We start from the raw sequence: 25,732 nt of genomic DNA, 5'->3' as shown, positions 1-25,732 counted from the left end.
AGAGAGAGAGAGAGAGAGAGAGAGAGAGAGAGAGAGAGAGAGAGAGAAAGAAATACAGACCTCTACTCACAGATATTATAAAGCTGAATCAGGAGGATTCTAAGTAAATGCCTGGCTTTTAATACGAATTTTAGTTTTCACAGTTGGCAACAGCTTGCATCCCTCTTTTTGATTGTTCCTACTCTGGACTGGCCTTTATACTAAGTTCTTTTCCATTTATTCTCAAAACATCATATGGGTTGGATGGTAGCATCTCATTGTTATTCCAGGTGAAGAAACTGAGGTGCTTAAAGGTTTGAAGTAACTTGCTAAATTAAGGTCCATTTAGTCAGTGATTGAGTTAGGATCTGAACCAGGTAAATGAGTAATGATTCTTTCTTTGAATCTGTGGTGTAAACACATTCTCAGCATTTTTAATGGGAGTAAAAAAGAAAGTAGGAAATTAATGACATGCAATTCACAAATCAGGTGCTCTCTTTTTCCTGGAGATCCTGGGTGTTTTCTTTTCATCCAGTCCTATCAATACCCTTCCTTTCTAGGATGATACTTACAGAGAGTATTCATTTTAAACATTCTAGAAGTGAAATCGAAACCTGAGTTAAACCACCGAATAATTGTATTTTGCATGATCAGGTAGTAGTGTTTCTTAAAGCACAACCTTATTTGTAACTTAGAATCATCCAGACCTGTTGCTTTAAATATTTTAATAAAACAGGATTTCCCCTCCCCCATTGAGGCCCACTTTTCTCCCCAATCACTTTAATTATGTGAGCTAGAATGCTGTTTCTCACACATCTTCAGTTCTCAACCTTGTTAAAATTAATCATATAATCCCCCTTTAAAACATAGTATTAAATCACCATAGTAACACAGTATCCAAGCTTTATAGATAAAACACAACAGCCATAAGAAGGTAGCATTTGGTGTCCCCTTGACGGCTCTATAACTTTTATAGAAATGTGTTCCTTCTCCTGGCTGTGTAAGGTGGAGGGATAGCATTACTTACACCTGCTTTATGACCACGTTGCTTTTAAATTGCCACCTTGTTTTTGTTCACCTTCCTAGTTAAATAAGGAGAGTGGAACACTTTTTCTTTCTGAATGATTTTCTTGTACACTCTAATCACTCTCTAAGGGATGGAGTTGTCTCCTTAAATATGAACAGGCAGAATCCATTGACCTTTGTATTGGAATACCTTGAAATTCCTTTAATTTTAATTATTTATGTGGCTGTATAAGGGAGTTTTAGAATGTCTACCCTATCTTTGAAAGCTTAATTCATATCATTTCCAAAGACTTAATAAGAATTCTACCTTTGGAAAAAGCTTGGTAAACCATGAGTTTTAAATTTCTTCTAATGATTTATAAAGTAATTGATAGCTGATAGCATAGATTTGAATATTTTACCAATTTGAATATTGTAAAATACAGTGAGTTGATGAGTCCCTTTGAATAACTCAGTGTCAAATTCTAGCATTTTATGTTGGTATAAATTCATGTATTAGAATTTGGATTTTTTTAACCAAAAATATTTTAATCTTCAGAGAAAAAACTCTTTTCTTCTTTTTCTGAGATAATTGCAGTAACTTACAAAAATGGATATACATCTTCAAAGCATTTCTCCTTAATGGGAAATTTAGTTTTATAGGATCTAAACATTTAAAGGTGAAAAGAAAATTCTATTTTGTTGCCTCTATAAGACAAAGCTGAATCTAGCATAAGGTAGGGAAACCCATTCACTCTTCAGGTTCTTCTCTGACAGGAACTAGCATTGTCATATTATTTCCACTTAGCAAAATCTGCTCCAATTTAATTGTATTTCTTCCTGGCCAGGCGCGGTGGCTCACGCCTGTAATCCCAGCACTTTGGGAGGCTGAGGTGGGCGGATCACGAGGTCAGGAATTCAAGACCAGCCTGGCAACATGGTGAAACACCATCTCTACTAAAAATACAAAAATTAGCTGGGCATGGTGGCGAGTGCCTGTAATCCTAGCTACTCGGGAGGCTGAGGCAGGAGAATTGCTTGAACTGGGACCTGGAAGGCAGAGATTGCAGTGAGTCGAGATCGCGCCACTGCACTCCAGCCTGGGCTACAGAGTGAGATTCCGTCTCAAAAAAATAAAAAAGTTTCTATTTCTTAGAAGACATCATGCAATGCTAGACATTTTGGTTATTTTTGTCCTCTAAAATATGAAATATGTTTCTCATAAATTCAGAAATTATGAAAGATACAGGAATTTAGGAAAGTTACACCTAAGCTTGCCCTCTTTCCAGTTTCAGCTCCTCCCCTTTGTTAGCCGTGTGACCTTCAGTTACCTACCTATTTTGTTCCATAGTTTCCTCTTCTGTGAAATGGGAACATCCTCTGAATTCCATGGTTGTCATGAGAGTGAGATGGTCTGCACATATATGATGTCTAACTTTGTGGCTGGCACATAGTAACATTTACCTTCTGCTCTGGCAAGCACTCTTATTTTCTGAATAGGGGAGTCTCAGGTGAGGATTGTTAACAGCAAGCTGGTAGAGTGGCCTGTGGAATCAGAGCTAGGGTTAAAATTCAGCTTTTTGCTACTGATCAGCTGACCTTAGGCAATGCCTCCCTAGACTATTTCTTCATCAGCAAAATGAAGTTAATAGAGGGCACCTTTCAGGATTGATGGGCTGACTGACAGAGCTGCCTCAGAGACTGAACTCAATAAGGAGAAGGTATGATAGCCCTGATTATTTGATTTCTGAGGTGGTCACTAGAATGGGCTGCAGCCTGTCTTTTTTTTAAACTTGCTTACAGTCTGTTCCCTTGAAGTGTGTAAATTTTAAGAGTTCCACTGAGAGAGGAAATGTTATAAGTTCAATGACTCATTGTGATTAGATACTTTATCAAGAAACTTACTGCACATTCATTTTCCCCTTTGTTCTGCCTTTGCTGCAGCCTCACAGTTAGCCAAGTTGGCCAGAACTTCACGTTCGTGCTCACTGACATTGACAGCAAACAGAGATTCGGGTTCTGCCGCTTATCTTCAGGAGCGAAGAGCTGCTTCTGTATCTTAAGGTAAGGGAGAAGGCTTGGGCTGTTGGCTCGTTCTCTGAAGCAATGTCAGCTTCTGAGTTGCTCTTCTGTAATTAAATCTTCCAGCTGTTCGTTTCATTTTCCTATCTGTTTCCCACAAGTCACTGCATTTGGGGAGAAGGACTTCACAATGTTGTTCTTGCACTGTAAGTTCTGCAGATAATTGTATTTATTTATTTGTATCATATCCCTTGGGTGGGAAAAGGGACCATCTCTTCTGAGTAGTTTGTGGAAGCCAGAGAGTCAGTGTGGCTTCAGTGCCTTCTGCTGTTATCTGGAGCTGTCAGAAATTAGCCTGTTAGACTGTCTCTTGGACATTTTGTGTATGTAAGATTATTAATAAAGTATGTGTCTGTAGCACAGAACATCTTGCAGACATGGACTGTGTCCGCCTTAAAGTAACACCCTTGCCCCCTTTGCATCAGTAAATGAATAACTGTGTCCCTACTTGGCTACCTCTGTAAAGTTTTGAAAAAAGTGCAGGATCGTATAAGAAGCCTTCTTCAGGTCTTCTAAAAGCCCCTCATACACCAGAGCCACGCTTGCTTAAGGCTCTGTTTCCTCCTGCCAGAGGGGTGAGGCATGTTCTGGGGTGGAAGGATGTGTGGAAATCCGATTTTGGAGTTGCTGGCTCTGTAGGCTCCTGCTGGGCGCCTCCTGAGGGGGAAGTAAAGGCATCCCCCATACTCCCCTCTCCATCTGCGTCGTTTAAGTAGGTGTCAGAAGGGCCTGCCTCCTGTCTCTCTCTGCTCGTGTGGAACAGCCAGGGCATGGCAGCAGGAGGTGCCCATGACGAAACCCGGGCCCCCAGGCTTGGGTTGGGCCTGGGCCTGGGCCTGGGGATAAAAGGCCAGACCCTCTATGGATTCCAGAAAGGGTAGTTCTCTGCAGCACTAGTCTCTGCACTTTCTTCTTCTCATCAAGAAAAGACACCCTCGCTGACCCCTGTCCCCCAAACCCACACACCCTCATACCATAGGGGAGGAGGGGCTGACTTTGGAAGTTCCCATGCTCACTAACTGTCAATGTGAACTGCTATATGTTTGCGTTTCTCTACGCAAATCTTAGTATCATTAGTGCTTTTAATCAGTGAAATCGACTCTCTTCTGCACCAAGCATAGTGTTTGTAACCTGGGCGTGAGAGAGTGACTGCTGGAGAGGCTTTAGGAAGGAGGCTGCTTTGGGAGATTCTGTGTGTTCCGTTGTTCCCAAGCATGCGTCAGTAGCCAGGCCCAAGAATTACCTGCCCAGAGCATTAGACTTTGATGTAAATGAGTATTTGAATTTATATTTATATTTATATTTGAATTTAACAGTGTGGCCTTTTTCTTTTTAAAGAAAAATTTCTCTTTCAGTTTTGTCTGTTATACTTCAGCCCGGGCCAGGCCACTGCATATTCATACAGTTGACCCTTGAACAATGTGGGGTTAGGGACACTGGTACTCCTGCGCAGGTGAAAATCCACAAATAACTTTGATTCCTCAAAAACTTAACTACTAATCCATAGCCTACTGTTGACTGGAAGCTTTACCAGTAACATCAACAGTTGACTAACACATATTTGTATGTTGCATGTATTATGTGCTGATTCTTACAATAATGTAAGGTAGGGAAAATGGTACTAAGAAAATCACAAGAAAGAGAAAATATATGTACTGTTTATTAAGCGGAAGTGGATTATCATAAAGGCCTTCAGCTGAAGAAGAAGGGGAGGGGTTGGCCTTGCTGTCTCAGGGGTGGCAGAGGTAGAAGAGGGGGAAGAGGCAGAAGGGAGGCAGGAGAGGCAGGTGTAACTTTTGCTTTAAAAAAATCCACACGTTGGCCAGACACTGGGGCTCACTCCTGTAATCCCAGCACTTCGGGAGGCTGAGGTGGGCAGATCACCTGAGGTCAGCATTCAAGACCAGCCTGGCCAACATGTCGAAACCCCATCTCGACTGAAAAAAATACAAAAATTAGCAGGAGTTGTGGCAGGCTCCTGTAATCCCAGCTACTTGGGAGGCAGAGGCACAAGAATTGCTTGAACCCAGGAGTCGGAGGTTGCAGTGAGTCGAGATCATGCCTCTTCACTCCAGCCTGGGCAACAGAGCAAGACTCTGTCTCAAAAAAAAAAAAAAAAAAAATCTGTGTATAACTGGACCTGAGCAGCTCAAGCCCCTGTTGTTCAAGGTCAACTATGTGTTCATTTTGGAGGTGGTGAAGCTTCAACTGAGTTCTTATAGTTTTGCAAAACGGTCTTTCCACATAATATTTCTGGATTACAATGTTTCTTTCCAAGCTGTGTGTGTATGTGTATGTATACTCTAAACTGGTAATATCACTCAGCAAATTTGGAGAACAGGAAAGTATTTGAAAATGTACATCTAAACTTGCCGGTCTGTGATTCTGATGTGTGACTTTGTGTGCCTTGTACAGGTGGTGCCATAGATTTTGTGTTTGTGAGAAGTTGGTTGGATAGTCTTCATGCTGTCATCCCTTAGAATGAAAAATAGCAGCAATTGGTGTTTTTTGTTTTCATCTGTTATAATATATGGTTAGAACTATGGAGAAAAATTCAGTGGGTTAATTCATTTGTTTGTCAGTTCTTAATTAAATGCCTACTATTAGCTAGTCCCTGTCCTTGAGGAGTTCCCAGACTAGCTGGGGAGATGATCACCCTACTGTATACTGTATATAATACATAGAATGATCCCAAGGCATAGAGTCTTCTTCCTATTTCCTTTCTAGCGCGAGAGGATAGTGATGTGGCTCCAAATAAAAGTGTCCTACATGAATTCTGGAACATGAATTTTATGAGTATTTAATATGAGAGCAGAGAAGCTCTAACTTTTCCAGCTTGTGTGGATATAAAGGGCATGCCCAGTGACACTTTCCCTGTGTTGGGTTTGGGAACATTGCTAGGCTGAGACTAGCGTGTAAATGGAAGGGTTTACTGTTAAACCTGGATGACTGGTTGGTGGTGTATCCAATGGGGAATGGAGAGGTCAGCCAAAAGAATGAGGGCTCATTTTGGGTCTAACTTACATTGTTGCCATTGTCCTCTTCTGCTACTTAGTCTCCTTGCTTTCTTTAGATATTCTTTCTTTAGTTAACCTGTGCCTTGAGGTCCAATCACCCTTCACAATGTGCCCAGGGCTGTGGCTCAAGTCTGCTCATAAACCACCTCTGCTTTTGCTTTCCATTTTTTCTCTCAAGGGATGTAGCTCCCAGTTATGGCATCTGTGCAGACATAGCTCCTGCAGTTCCAGGATTTAGCTTCACTTCTTCCCTGCCCCATCTTCCATGCTTCCTGGCCCATATGAACCATTTGACAGTCTCTGCTTTCACGTGTTTACCCATCTTCCCAGACACCACCTCAGAGTAGCCTTCCCCAGGTAGAGATAATCATTCCCTCTCTGGCACACCCAGCGTACTTTGCATTCTTCAGTTACACACTCATAAGCCTTGGTCTTCCTTTGTTTTCCTCCTATTAGAAGGTCAACTCATTAGGGGTAAAGGCTGTATCTTAACTATGTATCTCCAGCACTTAGTGTAGTGCTTGACCAGGATGTTGTGTGCATTGTGTCCACAGAAGGGGAAATGCATCAAGAATGGGAAGGCAGGGCACCAAAGACTTTGAATGAGGAGACAGGCGTCATGGGACATGCATTCCAAGAGGAAATATGAAATAGTTGTTGGAAGAAGTGAGGTTCACATTCCCAAATGCATTTCATGCTAGTTGTTTAAGAGATGCACCTTTTAATCTCGCAGTGGAGGTTCAATATCGAGTGATAGGCATTTTGTCCATGAAGGGTTAAGCCATCTGTATTTTAAAATTTAAACTTAATTTCACAATGAAAGGTTCTTTGACATCCTTTATGCACTGTAACCTACTTATTAGGTTCCTTTTTATTTTCTGTTCCTTCCCACTAGGGCATGAGCTCCATGAAGACTGAGAATTTTTATGTTTTTTTTTTTTTTTCTTTCTCTTTTCTCCTCCAGCAGATACATCTGAAGTTTACTGAAGAATATTCTGGCACATAGCTGGCACTCCCAGCTAGTCTGGGAACTCCTCAAGGACAGGGACTTAGCTAGCACTTGTTTTATGAAGGAATGAAAGGGGAAATAGGCCCAATAGGCCCACGTTTATTTAAAAAAACAAAAAACCCTTTTTTTAAAAAGTTGGTTTGAACTCTTGTTACCAGCTAACCATGGCAGAAATCTGGTCGTACCAAATAAATCCCATTAACACAAATGCCACTATAAATCAAATGCATTATTTCCTCCCGTGGTTGACTAGTTTCTGCCATTGAAAGATTTTGCTTTTCCTTGGGATCTGCCACATTATTTAACAAGTTCCCGGATGGGACTTGATAATAAATTAAAAGCACCAGCTAGGAGAACAGTAGTTATGAGTTAGTTACTCTTCATCATAAACACAGGGATATGAGAGCATTTTGGCATTTTCAGATTGCGCCATCTGAGTCTGGTGCAATATATGCATTTACCTCTGACATCTTTCAATATTATAAAACAAAGTGACCTAGAATTGAAATTTTGTTATGACATTTGATATTTGATTTGCCCCAGTGGGACTCCATCAAGGCCAATACTGTAATGAAAGATGCTATTTCTAACCAACTTCTAGTTCTGGATCAACAGAAGGAACAGAAGAGTTCAAAGCTTTAAATTTGTTGTTTGAGGGTTGAGATATGTGTTATACAGTAATTAAACATCTTTTGTCTTTTATAAAGGAACTACACAAATATTTGCCCTACAGTTTTCTCCTTCCATTGGGATGTTATTGACGCTTTTGAGAAAGCTTGAATAACTGTCCCCACACACAAATAAAACTCCTCAGAAACTATTGTACATTTTGGGAAGAAAAAAACTTTTTTTCCTCTAGATGCTATGTAAATTTTTTTTAGTTTAACTTTTTAAATTTTTATTCAGTTAAAAAGTATCCGAGTCCGAGTGCAGTGACTCACGCCTGTAACCCCAGCACTTTAGAAGGCCGAGGCAGGCGGATCATGGGGTCAAGAGATCGAGACGATCATGGCCAACATGGTGAAACCTCATCTTTACTAAAAATTAGCTGGCATGGTGGTGCACGCCTGTAGTCCCAGCTACTCGGGAGGCTGAGGCTGGAGAATCCCTTGAGAGGCGGAGGTTGCAGTGAGCCGAGATCGCACCACTGCACTCCAGCCTGGTCACAGAGTGAGACTCTGTCTCAAAAAAAAAAAAAAAAAAAAGGATCTGAGTACCCAGTGTACACCTGGCAGGAGCAACACATAACATAACACTTGGTCTCTGGCCTTTACTTATCTCAAGGCCCCTTAAAATGTACACAGAGATCTAGCCCCTGATCTCCATTTGCAAACTCTTCAGATATCACATTCATCCAAGATTTTGATGAGCTTAACTTTCTGAACTTGGTAGTACAAAATGAAAAAAAAACTTCCCTTACTCCTTCCTGTCTCTGCTGTTAAGCACAATTATTGGCATAAAAGAGGTTTTTAATACCTATTTTTAGATTGCATTCCAGCCTGGGCAATAGAGTAAGACTCCTGTTCTCTCTCCCGCTTTCTCTTTCTCTTACGAAAAAGAAAAAAGTAAGTACTTCTTGTCATTTACCAAATATAAAATTGAATATGCTTCTAGGCACAGTGTTCATGGACCACCTCTGATAGTGATATCTGCCTCCCACTGCACTTCTGCTGCCCTCACTCTTGTAGAAACTGCTTAATCTTTGGGAATGAAATATGTAAACAAGTAATTAAAATATAATGTGATCAGTGTTGTTTTAAGAAAAAAACATATATATGTGTGAGGTTCTTCAGGGTCACAGATTAGACAGTGCCCATCTCTAAGTTGAGAATAAGGGAAAGTGTTGCTGATGGGTTTCAGTTAAACTGGGTCTTGCAGAATGAGTGGAGGCTTGCCTGGAAGAAGATGGGAGAAAAGCTCTCTAGGCAGTGAGAACCAATATGCAAAGGCCCTAAGAAATGAAAGGTAAAGCAAGATGAAAGGATGTTGAGAATGAAATGAGAGAGCAATGCAAAACATGATGCCGTGGAAGTCTGGGGCTCAATTGTGAGTGCTTGTGGGGCGTGCTCAAGATTTTAGATTTATCCCACGGCAAATGGAATGCTGTCAGCTGGTTTGGGGTAGACATTAGCTATGCTGACGTTTGTAGACCTAGGAGAAAGTGATTCTTTGAACACGAAATGTGCTTGGGTTTTTCTTGTTATTGTTTGAAGGGGTGTTACATGTCACTTTGGGAGTAGTATCCAGATTTAGACTGGGTTTTTCAAACCTCAGCTACAGGGTTTTTGTTTTGTTTTGTTTAAAAACAAGGAGAGTGATCCTTCCTTCCATGCTAGTTGGCATATGGACTTGAGTTTTAACCTGAGTAGTGTTCAGTGAGAACCTTCTTCCTTCTGGAGCACTTTCCGATCTCATGACTGGAACGACCATTGCCTACACTCTCAGCTGTGTTGCATTCATTTTCACTCAAAACCCAGAAAAGCTCCATTTCCACAGAGCGAAAAAGAAGCTAGAAGTAATAAAAGAGTCTGGTTTTAAAAACTTTGGCTTCCCTTGCTGTCTGTTCCAGTGTTTTTAAACAACACATACAGTTCAGGAATAAAATCAAAGGACTCTGTTTCCTCAGGCAGGTGCGGTGGCAGAAGCCCTTTAGGATTGTGTGTTAGCTGCTTTCGTTTAAAATAAGTGTTTAGGAGGTGGGGGAGGGAGTTGGGGAGGAAGGCTGTGGGGACAGCTCCCAGATTTTTACCTTGAAAGCAGGTGCTGCTGAAATATTCCAGAAACAGATGGAATCTCCTATTCTTGTTTTAAGCTATTTATGGTTGTCTCGCCCGAGGGTACCCTGCTATACAAAAATGCACAGCCTGATGTTTGAGGGCAGTTGGGCATCAAAGCCGGGGCCCCTCTGGGAGAAATCAGCCTTTCTTCCCAGTGCCTTAAATGCCATTCTGGAAACCTGGGTCTTTCATACCGTTTAACAGAGGACTTTCCTTTGCCTTTTGAGTGTTTCCGTCTCTCTGGAACTGTTTGATTTCTTTTTAATTCTTCTCCTTAAAAGTAAGCTGGGTACTGTGTCGTTCTTGTTATTCTCTGGATGGTCATTTGGGAGAAGGCCCCACTGCTAAGGCAGATTGATAATTTCACCGACTGTGGGTCTCAGGACATGGCTTCTGTCAGAAGCTGAACACAGAGGATGGGCCAGGGAGGCTGCTCTTTTCATGGCCCAGGACCCTTCTGAGTTCCTCAGTATATTGAAAGGATTATATGGGTGCAGGGCACAGAGTGCTCCTCTGAACATCACTTTGTGGAAGGTTATAACTATTTTTTCTGAATTAAAAAAATGAAATGGTTGGGGAATGTTGCGTGTTTTATTACCATACAGATGCCTTCATACTTAGAAACATATATTATCCTCTGGGGAGCCACAACTCAACAATAGTAACAAGCTGTACAATTTAAAGAAAATCACCTTTGAAGAGAAGAAAGAGAAATAACTAAAACTGCCCTTGCTCTCTTAGCAGCCTGCTGTTGGAGGTTGATTTGAGGGCTGGGAAGCTGTGCAGTTGGAAGGACAGGTGTGTCTTCTGCAGTGGCTGTGGGGCTGGAGCCAGCAGCCAACCTCAGGCTGTCCACTGCAGGAGGAAGCTCCCTTTCTCCTCCTGGTCCTTTTCAGAGGACACCGTCCTGGCACAGCCTTCCCTCAAGCAACCTGACCCCAGAGTTGTAGGATATTTGAAACTCTAAGACTTTGGCTTAAAGAGATTTTTTATTTTTGAGACGAAATGAGTTCTAAACCTTACAAGAGATGTAATATTTTCTCACTCCGTTTTAGAAACAGAGCACTTCCTTGTCATAATGCTAATGAAGCTTAGTACAGGGCAGGAAGTGAAACCACCTGAAGAATTCCAGGAGTGCAGTTCTGCCTTGTTTTTTACTTTTTTCCCCCTATTCTTTAATAATCTTGCCACCTCTAGTGACTGCTGCTGATGGCTACTGTTACTATATCATTTTAGACATGGAAAGACTGACTTTGGATAACTCACTACAGAGGATTTGGAGTGGCAGGGAGGAATTAGCGTTTATCAGCATTTATTTAATATGCCAGCTGGTTTATGTAATTTTCATTTATTTGTATCACAGGCTTATGAAATTATCTCTGTTGTAGAGATAAAGTGGTTGAGGCTGAGAGAGATACAGTGACTTGCCCAAGATCTTATGAGGAGAAAGTTAAGTAATCTGGTTTGGAATCTAAAATCTAATCCAAAATTTATACTCTCAAATTGCAAATTCTGTCTTCCTGCCACCAAGGCAACTCTTACTGCTTTCAAAAGGTTAGTAATCCTCTCTTTGTGTACATATATATTTAGTTTAAAAAGACATCATGGGTAGTTTGCCCTTGCAGAATGAGCTCAGAGGTGAGCTTAAAAAACTTTTAGAAATAAGGTACTACAGTTCACCCTCATCTTATAAATGGTGAAAATGAAACATGAATGAGACAGGAAGATTTTTGTTCCACGCTCTTTGGCTGGTGAATGACAGTCTTGTGACCTTCAACCCAGGTTTTTTCCCATGATGTGGCAATGATTCTTCCAGCTCAGGAGAATGAACCCGCAGGCCAGCTGGAACTAACGTTTTTTCAAGACTCAGTAGCCCTAGGTTACTGTCAAGGCGTCACATTCCCTTTTGGCTAGCATCATTATGACCAATGTGAATAATCAAACTATGTGATTATAGAGTGAACAAAATGATCAGTTCTGTTTAAATGTAATACAAGCTATGGCTGAATGAAAACCCAGTAAAACAGAGCCTGTCCTTTGAAAGAATCTCAGAATTCCACATGAGAGACCCTTTTTGGGAGATGGAAAAGCATTCTACAGGAGAGGCTCCTTGGTGCTTTTTGGTCAAGTTTGAGGATCAACAGTTTTTCTTGGACCTCCCTGCAAGCCAGCCACTCCTTCAACAGCAACAAGCAGAAGGCATTTATCCGAGCCTGATCTTTGCTTTTCACTGGGTGGGAGGTAGAAAAGAAAAAGACTCAAAATACACCTCATACCTGAGATTGCTCTTTGCTTCTAAGCTACACTCTTAAGAGCAAAATAGATTTGTGAATACAGGAGTCTGAATTTAAGTTGTCTGGCCCTTTCAGGAATCAGTTTTAGAAGCAGTAGGAAGCCTAACATCTCTCTGTCATAGAGAGGCCCCATAAAACTGCAATAATAGTGTACTTCTTTACAGAAAAATCATGGTGCCATGATTGAAGTTTGAAGGCCCCACAATTCTAGCAATCAATTATGAGTCACATTATTTTTAGGATTTTAAGATTATAAAGATATACTTCCCCATTAGAGAAATTTAGAAAACTGCAGAAGAGAAAAGAAATCTCTTATCCCACCATGGTGATAATGACAAAGAGTGTTTCCTTCCCTGAGTTGGGATGATGCTGTAGTTAGCATCATCCCAACTTTGTATCTAGCATTTTCACTTACTAAATTGTAAGCATCTTTACATATCATTAAATATTCTTTCCTGAGAATGTTTTTAGCTACATAGTTTGTGTGAGATTGATTAATAATACAAGGGAAGAAGCTCTTAATAACCTGAAAGAATATTTCTTCCTAAGGCTTATCTGCTTTCTAAAAATGCATTTGCTATAATGTTATTTGTCATTCAGCTAACTACTTTGGTTTTTTTTTTTTTTTTTTTTTTATTTTTTTTTTTTTAGAAACACTCTTTTTTTTTTTAATCTTAACATGTGAGCTGTTACCTGATTCTTGACAATGAAGGATAGTTATTAGCTTCTGAAACAATGAACATAAGAGTATGGAAATAGTATCAAAAGTCTTGGTTAAAATCAAGTGGCAAATAATGTGTTGAGTTTACTTTTCCATATTTTATTTTATATATTTACATCTTCAGAGTAAGTTTTATTAGCATGAGTTGTATCGTAAAATGCAAATTGTAACATTAAGAGAACACTTTTAAAGTTAGATAACAAGATCATTTTGAAATTAGAATATATTACATTCTAAACGAAAGCAAATTACAAAAATCTTAAAACTTTATGTAAACTTAAGGAATTTTTAAACATTGTAGAGAAAATTGAATTCTACATAGTATAGTATGCAGTGAAAATTTAAATAGGTTTTTATTTCCTATTCACGGGACTTGAAACTACCAGTGATCTTACCCAAAACCAAGGGCAGTTGTTCTTTAGCTCAGTTCATAAGTGTTAGACTACCACACGGAGATTTTTAATACCTTATCTGTAATACAAAGCAATATTTATTACAGAATTAATTCTGAGAGGCATCATTTATGGTTTCTAATGCCTTCTATTTCAGATGCCTTTGAAGTAAAGTGGTGGAGTTTTGCATGTGGGGTTAATTGTCCCTTTGTTCATTTATACAGTCTGGTATTTTAAAATTAGCTCTTTATGTGATTTAATGGACCCAAAATGAAGCAAAAATGCTTGGCTTGAAAAATATTACGTTAAAAAAAAAAAAAAAACTGATATAAGGGTGTGATGGACAAAGAAGTTAGGTGAAATTCAGTGTCCTGCAGTTTGTTGTCTAAGCTCCTTGTGATGACTTTTTTTAAAAAAATTATTTAATTTTAAAATTCTGGTCCCATCGGAAAACAAGTTTTAAAGTGCTTAAAAAACAAAAAACCACAAGCCAAAAAAGACTCTGAAGAATATGTGTTTGCTAGTATACTGTTCTCTGCTGAGCTAGGATTTTTACTGTCACTTTTGTAAATTTTGTAATTTTGGATACCAATTTTTGGGAAACTTTAGTTTGTGCTTTTTCTTTTTTATTAGCATATGAAAATATACCCAGTATTAATCATCCTCATTGAGTAAAGATAACTATTGTCTCCTGACCACTGAAAACAAAACTCGTTAAAAGTCTTTTCATTGTACTCTTTGTTAACATTTTCCAGAGATTGTATTTCTAGGTCTTTTTATTTGAAGGGACGGTCTAACTTTCAAGGACTCCCATGAACTCAGATTCAGTGTGCTCGGTATTCCTAATCTGAATATCCAAAATTCAAAATGCTCTGAAAGCTTTTTGAGTACCAACGTGATGCTCAAACAAAATCTTCATCGGAGGATTTTGGATTTTTGGATTTTCAAATTAGCAGTGCTCAACTGATATATATTCTGCAAATATTCTAAAATCCAAAAAAATCTAAAATGTGAAACATTTCTGGTCCCAAATGTTTTGGTTAAGGGATACTGAAACGGTTTTTATATTGTAGTGGAAGAAGCATTGGTGCTATACTTTGATTTTATTTTCTTTAATCTTTTTAAAAAATGGATTTATAATAAAAATATTTTTACTTGGCTGTCATTTATTCTTTGCCTCGGTTATTTCAGTGGCAAATTATGGACAATACTAATGCAGAATATTGTTCTAAAGATTAAATAAAACTGTAAATACTTGATAAAGTTCCTTGTATGTTGTATCTGTTGTGTAAATGTTTTATTATAGCCCTGTGCGTTGCCATTTTGCAAATTGTTAAATATAACCTACAAACAGAAAAGGGCATCAAAAGTACACATACACATTCACACACACACACACACACACACATAAACATAAATAGCAAATGCCCATGTAATCACCATCAAAGTTAAGAAATTACTAGCACTCTGATATTTTTTCACCTATGTATACATCCCTAAATAGTGTAGTCTAGCTTTGTTTGGTTTTGAACTCTGTAAGTTGCATTATACAATTTAGAATTTTTCCAATCTTACTTTTGCTTAACCTTTGAGATTCACCCACATTGTTGCTTATGGTTGTAGTTTATTTTCTTTGCTGTCTAGTGTTCTGTGTTGTATGACGAAACCCCAGGTTGTTTATGCATGTAACTGTAGGTGGCCATTTGGACTGTTTCTAGCTTGTGACTTTTGTGAACATTCTTGAACAGCTATACTGGTGCATATAGCTGTGTGCTGTATGTACCTAAGGAGTTGAATAGTTGTGTCATAGGATGTGTATATTGCTGACTTTATTGGGATAAATGCCAAATTGGACAATTTTATTCTATTAAGCCCAATCAACTTTACTGGGATAATGCCAAATTGTTTCCTTAAGTGGTTTCTCCATTTTATGCTTCTGCAAGCTGTGTATGAGCATTCCGTGCGCCACACTGCTGCCACTTGCTCTTTGCTTTTTAAAGAAGACACGCCAGCATATACTTCATTTTTCTCAAAGCCCGTGAGATCTAGGTATTATTGCGCTTGTTTACTTCTCCAAACATTAATCTGGTCCCATTGTTTGCAGACATATTGCTAGAGAAAGAGGCAGTCCCTGGAGTTGTGAGAGAAAAGTTGATCATTATCTGGAAGGTAAAATGAGTTACAAGGTGGCATGGCATAAAAGTATGGTCTAATGTCAGACCAGGGCCTGCATTCCAGTCCTCCTGATTTGGAGGTGAGCTTCTGGATTACTCCATTTACTGTGTCTGAGCCTTCGTTTCTTTATATCTACTTTTTTGGTAAAGATTAGAGATAATGTAAGTAGGCTGGGCACAGTGGCTGACACCTGTAATCCCGGCACTTTGGCAGGCCAAGCTGGATGGATTACCTGAGGTCAGGAATTTGAGACCAGCCCCGCCTCTACTAAAAATACAAAAATTAGCTAGGCATGGTGGCGTGCACCTGTAATCCCAGATACTTGGAATGCTGAGGCAGAAGAATTGCTTGAGCCTGGGAGGCGGAGGTTGCAATGAGCCAAGATCACACCATTGCACTCCAGCCTGGGTGACAGGAGCAAGACTCTTGTCTCAGAAAAAGAAAAAAAATTGAGATAAATAAGTAAAGAGTGTTGGCAAAGTAGTCATGGGCATTTCACCACATTGTCTAGTGTAGTAGATATTGAAAGGTAGAACAGTTGTCATAGGTGAGATGTATGTGAGCATGCATGTAACAAAGTATACATGAGCCTAAGTTATGTCAGCTTGCAGATGACACTTGGTGGCAATGAGGTAGGCACACTTACACACTGTTAATCAGGTTGTAAAATGGTCCAACATTCTTGGAAAACAGCAGTATGTATTCAAAATCTTTAAAATTGTTTCCACTTTGGAGAATCTGTTTTATGGAAAACTCAGAAATATAAGTACAATATATGGACAAGGACATTTAGCATGTAGAATGAAAAGTTGGAAACAGTTTTAAGGCCTAAAAGTCAGGGATAGTTAATTTAATTAGATACCATATAGACATTAATATTGGTTTTGGTGATTATTTGATGACATGGAAAATATCTAGTACTTAATGTTATACAAGAAGAGCAAGAGACAAATTTTTATATATGATATGATCTGTATTTTGTAAGAAATACACAGAAAAAAATGATGTGGGTGATCGGATCCCAAAGTATTAATGAGAATAGTTAGGCAATGAGGTCATAAGTGTTTTAAATTTTCTTCTCTTTAATGAAGTAGTTATCCTGGCTGTTCTATCAAGCCCAATCCGAATATTCACTGCACAATAATTTACATATTTTTTAATTTGGAAAAATTACAACTACCTTCATGTATCTATCTCATGATTTCAAATATAGAATGCCACAAATGGCAGTGCTTTAGCTACCAAAATAATAACTGATATTCTGGTGTGTGTTTCCCTACTAACTTTGGGGAACAGACTTGAGCTCTGAAATCAGACCTGTGTTCAAATTTTGATTCAACCCCTTACTATATCTAAGGAGGACATGAGCAAGTCATGTCACCTTTATGAGTCTCTTCCTTATCTGTAAAATAGAAAGTATGTCTCATGGTAGCCTTGAAGATTATGAGAGATTTTTTTATTTTTGGGACAGAGTCCCACTCTTGTCACCCAGGCTGGAGTGCAGTGGCATGATCTCGGCTCACTGCAACCTCTGCCTCCCGAGTCCAAGTGATTCTCCCATCTCAGCCTCCCAAGTACCTGGGATTACAGGTGCCCAACACCACACCCAGCTAATTTTTTTTACTTTTGCAAGAGATGGGGTTTCGTTATGTTGGCCAGGCTGGTCTTGAACTCCTGATCTCAAGTGATCTGCCTGCCTCGACTTCCCAAAGTGCTGGGATTACAGGTGTGAGCCACCATGCCTGGCTCAGGAGAGATTTGTTTTTGGTTTGGTTTTTGTTTTGAGACGAAGTTTCGCTCATGTTACCCAGGCTGGAGTTCAATGGCGTGATCTCGGCTCACCTCAACCTCTCCATCCTGGGTTCAAGCAATCCTCCTGCCTCAGCCTCTTGAGTAGCGGGGACTACAGGCGCATGCCACCATGCCCAGCTAATTTTTGTATTTTTAGTGGAGACAAGGTTTCTCCATGTTGACCAGGGTGGTCTCAATCTCTTGACCTGGTGATCTGCCCGCCTCGGCCTTCCAAAGTGCTGGCATTTATAGGCAAGAGCCACTGCGCCCGGCCTGAGAGATTTTTTTTTAAATGGACATACCACGCACAGTGCATAGCACATCTTCAGTGCTCAGTCCAAGGCAGTTATTCCCATGTTGTCTGCTGAGACTTAAAAATACCAACAATTATACTCTACACCATTGATGTAAAAATATTTTTTTGGGGGCGGGGAGAATTATTGTGTTAAATTTTTAGTTTGATCCCAAAACACATTTTGATTTCAGAAATGTTAAAGGAGTTTATCTTAATTGAGAAATGTTAGTATTAATTTCAAAGTGGGATATTTAGCATCTGTCCTATGCATTATCAACATTCTCTACTCACCTAGTTGACCTTTTAATTTTCTCAGAAATTTTTATCTTATTTCTGTAAAATGACTAGGAACCTATTCCCAATGCGTGCCTCAAATCTGCTTTTTATGGCCTCAGGATCTCTGTCATAACCCGTTTTATGCTTTCACAAACTGAGCCCCTGGGGAGCTGTCTGCACTTTTCAGTGTGATCCAGCTGAATTCCTTCCCTTCCCCACTCAAGCCCTTTGATTTGCCAGGTTTTTGTTCATCTACCCTAAGGATGAACTAGATTGCTGAGCATGGCCTCTCTTGTGGTGCAAAGTGAGAATTGTTTTTAATTGAGCAGAAACATGTGGAAGGATCAGGAATATCTCAAGGGATTACAGAAAAATTCCAAATTTGTACTACTTACAGCTTGTGTTTAGAACAGGGTCTGCTGGGAATAAATGTTAGTTAGTGTGGCCTGTGACCTTAAAAACTGTTGACATGGACTTCAGCCAGAAACTAGCCACAGACCTCCTTTGTTAAACTCATTCATAGCTCCTTGAAAACTCTAGTCAGTGAAAGTTGCCAGCTCCAATCTAAGCATAGCCTTTTTTTTTTTTTTTTCCCATGCTTTGGAAACAGAGGACGCCCCTTAACCAGCAGGCCTTCTTTAATAGGACTACATGGCCTAAACGCAATTGGAATTGACAACTTCCTGGCTTGGGTTTGCCAACTGGCAGAGCTGTGAGGCCGAGGGGACAAACAGCGTTGGGGCGCTATGCACTTGTGTTTATGTATGTGCAAAGGAGACTGAACTCTAGAGCATGGTGATACCCTTCGCTCTGAGAGCAACGCTCTGGCCTGAATTGGACACATCTTTCAAATGTTCTGCTGGGATAGACACATCAGAATTATCTCTCAGTACTTTCTTTTTAAAGGAAAGAAAAGAGAAAATAACTGCCCTTTCTTTTTTGATAGGGATGACCATGGCCTTTCCCCTCTCTGCTCGGAATCCTTGATTTAATCCTCTTTTTGTCAGCATTGTGCTATGTTGTTCAAATATAAAATGAGAACTTGAAACTCGGATTGGGGAATTATCATTTGTTGAATGACACTCAGCACCCACTCACTTTGGAGCTTTATTTAAGTTTAGTTTCCTATCAAGGTAAAGGGGTAACCAGGGTATTTCTCTATTTTATTTATTGAGGGGACTGAGCAATGAGGAGGTTAAGCTATTTCTTCTCTCTTCCTATTGAAAGGAACCCTAAGGAAAGTCTTAAATAATTACAATGCTGCCTCTGTAAACCAGCATAGTAACTGAGATAGAAATTGATATTTCCTCCTGTTCTTGTCTTTAATCCGAAAGACTCCATTGTCTGAAATATGTGAAGTTTTGAGAAATGGATAAATTGATCAGGCTAAAAAGAGGAAGTAGTTATTCTGCTCACCAAATTTTCTTTGACATCATTGACATGTTGATGGTGGGTGGGGAAGCTAGCTGATAGCCGATCGTATCAGTTCATATATCTTTCCACTTAACCACTTGTAAAATTTTGGTTGTTGGAGTTTAATATTTATTTCCAGTTATGCTGTTGAAATTGTTTTGAACATAAATACTCTAGCAGACTTATCACTTCTAAAAGTTGCTGAGGTTTGGCATGATTTCAGCCAGGCATGTGTGAGGAGAAAAAAGGAATGTCACATTGGCCTAGGAATATGGAAACTTTGAAGGAAGAAATTATATAATTTCCTAGAGAGGGTACAAGAATTTAGATGCCACTAAGAGAACTCTAAGAGTACCTGACTCTTAGTAGATTCCACATAAGTATTTACTGAATGAATGCAAGTTGCTGAAATAACTATTTTCTAGTCCTGATACTTTCCTGTCCATTTTCTCTCACTCTGTCTCTCTGTCTCTCACTTTCCCTTTCTCAATCATTTTTCTTTACCTTAGAACATTTATTTCTTCCACAGAAAGTAGGTGATGCCATCATGTTTAATTACCTAACATTCTAAAGAAAAGCTTGTAGATTGAGACCTAGATTGATATTCTGACTTATGAGCCATGTGAGAAATAATATCACTTGAGTCGTCTGATCCCTGTTTCCCACATCTGTAAAATAAAGATAATGAGGCCTACTTTGTGAAGTTGTTAACATATGTGTAAATATGTTATATGAGATGCTTAATTTAGGAGTTAGCAACAGAATTTTTTTTTCTAGAAAGGAATTTAGTATTTTTTTCCCGCTTAAGCTTTTCTCTTGCTCTCTATCAAAGGAAATAATAAGAAGAGGTCTCCAAGACTATGCTACCTCTACAGATCTCCCGCTCATTCAGGGAAAAGTACTTACTGTGTAGACCAGCTAAGAGTAATTGAAAGTGTCCCAGGCTCTAAATGGAAGATTTCTTATAGCCTATGTGAGTGTTTAATGCTTATCTTCTGTACCTGTGCACTATGCTGAGAGTAGATTAGATTGTTAGAAAATATATTTAGACAGATGATTAAAAAAACTAGATTTCTATTTTTGCTTGCTTTTCTGACAAAAAGATAATCTCAGAACATTAAACAGCCTAGAGAATTACGGAGAATTATCTGAACTTAAGTTCCCTTTTGCACAGGATTTCTTTTTTCTTTCTTTTTTTTATTTCCAACTTTTATTTGAGGGGCACATGTGCAGGATGTGCAGCGTTGTTACAGGTAAAAGTGTTGCACAGGGCTGCACAGTAAGAGCTCCCCTTCTTAAACACTCTTAAAGGTGGTTTTGTAAGAATTAATTCTAAAACTCTCCCCAGTGTGAGCGGATAAATCCATGTGGTCTTATAACCTCTGTGTGAGTCTTAACCTTGGTGTTTTATGTGAATAGCAAATGATATGAAGCCTTTTTTTTTTTTTTCTCTTATACACCCAGGGAATTAAGAATGTATCCTGGACAAGGATGAAGAACTCTGGTGTGTAGAAGAGGGAAGAATTTTTGTATCAGATTTTATTTTACTGGAATATATTCCCTTAAGATTTCCCAAGATGAGAGTATGTCATCTTTTTTCTAAAGATTTTCCCCCTAATGCTACCTCATTTTCTAAACTTTCATTAATAGCTCTTTACAGCTGAAGCAAATATTTTAGATCTTTCTTGTACTCTCCTCCAGCTGGGAGTGTCTTTCACACATCAAAGGCAGATATGAGTCTCTCATTAAAAGATAGTATGAATTCATCATCTCAGAAGAGTAGGACCTGAAAACCTGAGATAACTTTCAGCTGCAAGTCATATCTAAGCTGGATTGAGATTTTTCTGTGGGTTACCACATTTCTTTTCTCAATTCGTCCTTCCCAGATGCTTTAAAATCTGACTTTCTCTCTTAGTTTTATTTATAACTGAAAACTATCTTTATTCAGCATACAAAGTTAGTTGTCGGGCTTAGGAAAGATAAATATTTTAACATTTATTTTTAATAAGAAAATCATGACTCTAGAAATTTAGGAAGAAAGCCCAGGGTCTGCTTGTTATTTTCCCTCTCTGTCCTGCTGCACACTTTTTGTGCAAGGCCTTATTAATACCTTCTCACTGCACTGCCTGCTCCAGTGTCTATAAGGTAATTATTTGAAACTTCATAAGTCAGCTCTGAAAACGCTACAAATCCTCCTCTTCCTAACTTTTGCTAATGAAAAGCAACCCTGAAATCAGAGTGGTTGAACAGATTACTTGAGAGTGTGGAGAACAATGATTATGTCTTCAGATTTTATTTTTGAAAAAAATTCTAGGTCACAGTAAAGTCTGGAATGTCACATTGTAGCTAAAAACCAGACTAAAGTGTTTTTTTTAGCTCCTTTTGTGTGTGTGTGTACGTATGCATGCTTGTGAACAAGTTATTGCAAAGCGTTGCAGGTTCCATTGTTTGAGTAATAGCCACACCAAATCCCAATTCTGTTCCATAGTATTTATTTACTTTTCTTACTTTGGTCAATTTCAAGCTCTGTGTTAGCATTTTGTAGCCAAAGGTGAAAGTTGTCCCCAGATAAATATTAGGATGGCCTGCTAGCCAAATCCCAGGCAACCCAGTGAATTACTCTCTTTGATAGCAGAAAGGTCCAGTTCAAGTTGCTCTGAATGGCATTTAACTATAAAACAATAGTCTTAACAGAAGTTGCTGGTATCTTTGAAATGGTTTCGTACCAGTAGCCAATTCTTTTGGCACTTTAAGATATGAGGCTTGTTCCATCAGAGTGCCAGCTTTTGGAGCATTACATAGCCAATGAATGGTGAAAGAGGGAAGTGAAAAGTATGTAGATATATTGAAAATCCATGAAATAAAAAATGAAAAGCAAACAAAAACATCACTAAATACACACACACACACACACACACACGCGCAGAAGCTGTTGACGTGGCAGTTTTTCATTCTTTATGGCTCTAGGGACAAGTTTAAATTGGGAAAATTTTTTTTATTCTCTTGTGCTGTGTTGAACAGGAAGGCAATGTTTGATGTAATCTGGCCCAGATGTCAGCAATGTGCAGCCTTGTGATGATTATTTATCTTCAGGTTTTTATTTTATAAAAGGAGAATTCACAAACAATTGTTTAGGGTCGTAAGCAGTATTTAATGACTGCTTTTGACATTTTGTGTACGCAACAAACATATATATTAGTTTAAATATGTTTTAAATTTAATTTCATTTTAGCTATTAATCTTAAAATCCTCTTTAACAAATGCTGGTTATGAGTCCCTTGATAGATGTTAATATGTTCAGTGCTTTACATTTGGGATAGCATTCCTCTTATTTCAATTTCTCATTCTTCTAGGAAGTTTTCTCAGCTAAGACTGTTAAACTAGTGGGCTCTTTTAAATGGTGTTTGAAAGAATTTTCTCATATAAATTTCCCAGAAGGGTATCAGTATTTTGGAATTACAAAATGGCTTAGAATGTAAGTGGCAAAACTTCAGTAGCAGCTACCAAATGGTAGTCTATTTACTCATATTTGGGGGGATTAATTGTCTTGGAATTCAGGTATCTTTAACAGTATTGTTTTCAAAATATTTTGAAAGATGAGCATTTCTCATGATATATACCTGTCTCTTGTCTATCCCCTTTAAAGTGCTGCTGATGGCTGCTAAGACCCCTGGAGAGAGTAGATTTTGAAATTTCCTTTTGGGGATGGGAGGAGCGGAGTACTGTTGCTATATAATACTATCTTAAAGATCAAATAATGTATACAAAAAATCTTTGCTTCTGTTATGTTTTTTCCAAACACAATGAGTTTTCTCGGTAAATTTAATTGGAACTACTCAGTTGTTTAGTGAGTTGCCCTTTAAAATCTGAGCTCAGGCTGGGTGTGATGGCTCACATCTCTAATCCCAGTGCTTTGGGAGGTCAAGGCAGGAGGAGTTTTACCTGAGCCCAGGAGTTTCAGAACAGCCTGGGCAACATACTGAGACCCCATCTTTACAACAAAGTTAGCCAGACACGGTAGTGCACACCTGTAGTCCCAGCTACTTGGGAGGCTGAGGCAGGAAGATTGCTTGAGCCCCGGGTATTCAAGAATGCAGTGAGCTATGATTGAGCCACTGCACTCTAGTGTGAGCGACAGAGTGAGATCCTGTCTCTTAAAAATAAGCAAGTACAACAACAACAACAACAAAAACCGAGTTGAATTAAAGGTTAAATTAAACATTTTAAATATATTCCATGTGAGATGCCAATATTAATTCGAATCTAGCACAATAATAATTCTAACCCAGGCTGGATTAACTCCTATACTCCATTAGCTCACCTCATTGACTTCAATGGAATTTTTGTCTTAAAAAATACTGAATAAATTATATTGATGTTCTATAACTTCAAGATCAATAACTTCACAGCATTGGCAGTTAGTCCATTAAGGTAATCTTCATTGTCAACAGTGTAAGACAGCAGAAAGATGAGAAGTTTTAGGACCTGGATTCAAGTCCTGTATGTACTGCCAATAGGCCCAGTGACATTGGGAAAGATGCCTGACTTGTATGGACCTCATCTGAAAAATGAGAGAGTTGGATTAGTTGTCAGTGTCCCTTAAGACTGAAATATTCTGTGATTCAAAAAAATTCAAATCAGAATAATCTTATTAAATTCCAGTGAGCTCATTAGGGCTTTATTGCCATAATTCATGTTTTTTGACGATTGTTTTCTTAATCCCATGAATGTGTTTAAGATGTATGATCAGAGGGATTACAGAAGTTTTAGCGCAGTATTGCTAATGCATGGCAGTATTTCTGAAAAAATGTAATTGCATCTTATTAGCATTGTCATCACTTTTAAATAGGACATTAAATATGAGATCTCATTTATTCCTTAAAGTAGGTAGGATCAGTAACTCTATGCTGTTATCTTCTCTTCCCTAACAGCTCTCCTGGGGAAGCTAAGACAGAGGGCAATGGACTTTTTCCTTGTGATATTATAGCATGACCTGGCCTGCAATTCTGATGTAGTAAGAAAAGAACCACTAGGTTGGCAGAGGAGAGACCCTCAATCTAGACTCCACTCAGAGCCTGATGGACTCTGCCTTTGGGTATGATTCTGGGCTTCTCTCCTTCCGGAAAATGGAAATGATAACGTTAGCCCTTCTGAGCTTACAACATAGCTCTTACCAGTCATGTGTTCTCATACACTCACTGAAGACCTTCTTTTGTGCCTTTAGCCTTGATAAAGACAAAACTGCTATTGATGTGTATAGTTATTAGAAGGATTTTTAGTTCTCATCAGAACTACTTATCCACCTATGAGTACATTTGTAGAGAAGGTGCAGTCTAACTAGCTAGCTTCAGTGATTTTTCTTTTTTCTTTTTTTGGAGACAGAGTCTTACTCTGTCACCCTGGGTTGAGTGCAGTGACAGTGGCATGATCTTGACTTACTGAAACCTTTGCCTCCCAGGTTCAAGCAACTCTCCCACCACAGCCTCCTGAGTAGCCAGGACTATAGGCGCCCACCGTCATGCCTGGCTAATTTTTCTATTATCGGTAGAGATGGGGTTTCACCATGTTGGCCAAGCTGTTCTCGAACTTCTTACCTCAAGTGATTCACCCATATTGGCCTCCCAAAGTGCTGGGATTATAGGTGTGAGCCACCATGCCCAGCCAAGCTTCAGTGTTTTTTTTTTTTTTTCCTAAAAGTTAACTGTTTTGAGAATTCAGAATTCTTGGTTAATAATAAAAACTTTAAAAAACGAAACATTTTGCCACTTACTGTTTTGTTACTCATAAGAGGACGATTTCTAGGATTTCAGACAAACACTTGTGTGTGCTGTATGTGTCACAGATGACCTGAGGAAATCATGATGCTGGCTTTTTTGACTGGGACTTCAGAGATCATGGGAACATCATGAAGTCTCTGAAAGTGAGTGCGATGGGGTAGTGCAGAGAGTGTGAGCTGTGGAGATAGATGGGTTCGCATTTGCTTACTAGCTCTTGCCTACCTATGATCTTCTTACCTAACCTCATCTTTGACATTCAGAGATAAGGAGCAGCCTTAATGATTTGTGTGAGAGACAGTGTGTGTGCAAATTTTTAAGCAGAGTGCCTGATATATAGTGGGAACTCCATGAACTCATTCCTCCCTGGATGAGCTGGTTTAGAACTTCTAGAAATGGTCATAGTGAAAATAATATTTTAATTTTTATTACCTGGTTAATATTGGGAAGTTCACTGAGCCTTTGGTTGGATGAGCCCTTTGATATCTTCCTTGATTTTCTTGGGGGGAACAAAAGCCCAGAATATAAACCCAGAAGGTTAAAATCCCAGCTCCTGTTTTCCCAGCAACATCTCCATGAGCATATCCAACTTTTCTGGCTTCTCTGTCCCTATCTACATAATGAGGGCCATCATAAGTCCTCGGACGATTGTAACGAGGATGAAATAGTAACATATGATGCTGCCTGGTAGTAGTAACTGGTTCCTATACAAGTTTTACCTAGTGACAACTT

At 39.0% G+C, this 25,732-nt stretch overlaps 1 protein-coding gene across 7 annotated transcripts in view; it reads left to right on the top strand.

Moving 5' to 3' along the window:
* DENND1A (DENN domain containing 1A) overlaps positions 1-25,732 on the top strand; it is a 545,539-nt gene that overhangs the window by 175,724 nt on the left and 344,083 nt on the right. For all 7 annotated transcript variants that reach the window (XM_032251630.1, XM_032251634.1, XM_032251629.1 and 4 more), the window contains one exon: positions 2,929-3,048. In XM_032251630.1, the coding sequence (XP_032107521.1) occupies positions 2,929-3,048 (120 nt within the window). The remainder of the gene's footprint in view (positions 1-2,928; positions 3,049-25,732) is intronic.

Source organism: Sapajus apella, unplaced genomic scaffold, assembly GCF_009761245.1.
Source record: "Sapajus apella isolate SASKATOON/1434 unplaced genomic scaffold, GSC_monkey_1.0 scaffold76, whole genome shotgun sequence".
In the NCBI taxonomy this organism is placed as follows: Eukaryota; Metazoa; Chordata; class Mammalia; order Primates; family Cebidae; genus Sapajus; species Sapajus apella.
This window is presented reverse-complemented; position numbering and strand designations above follow the sequence as displayed.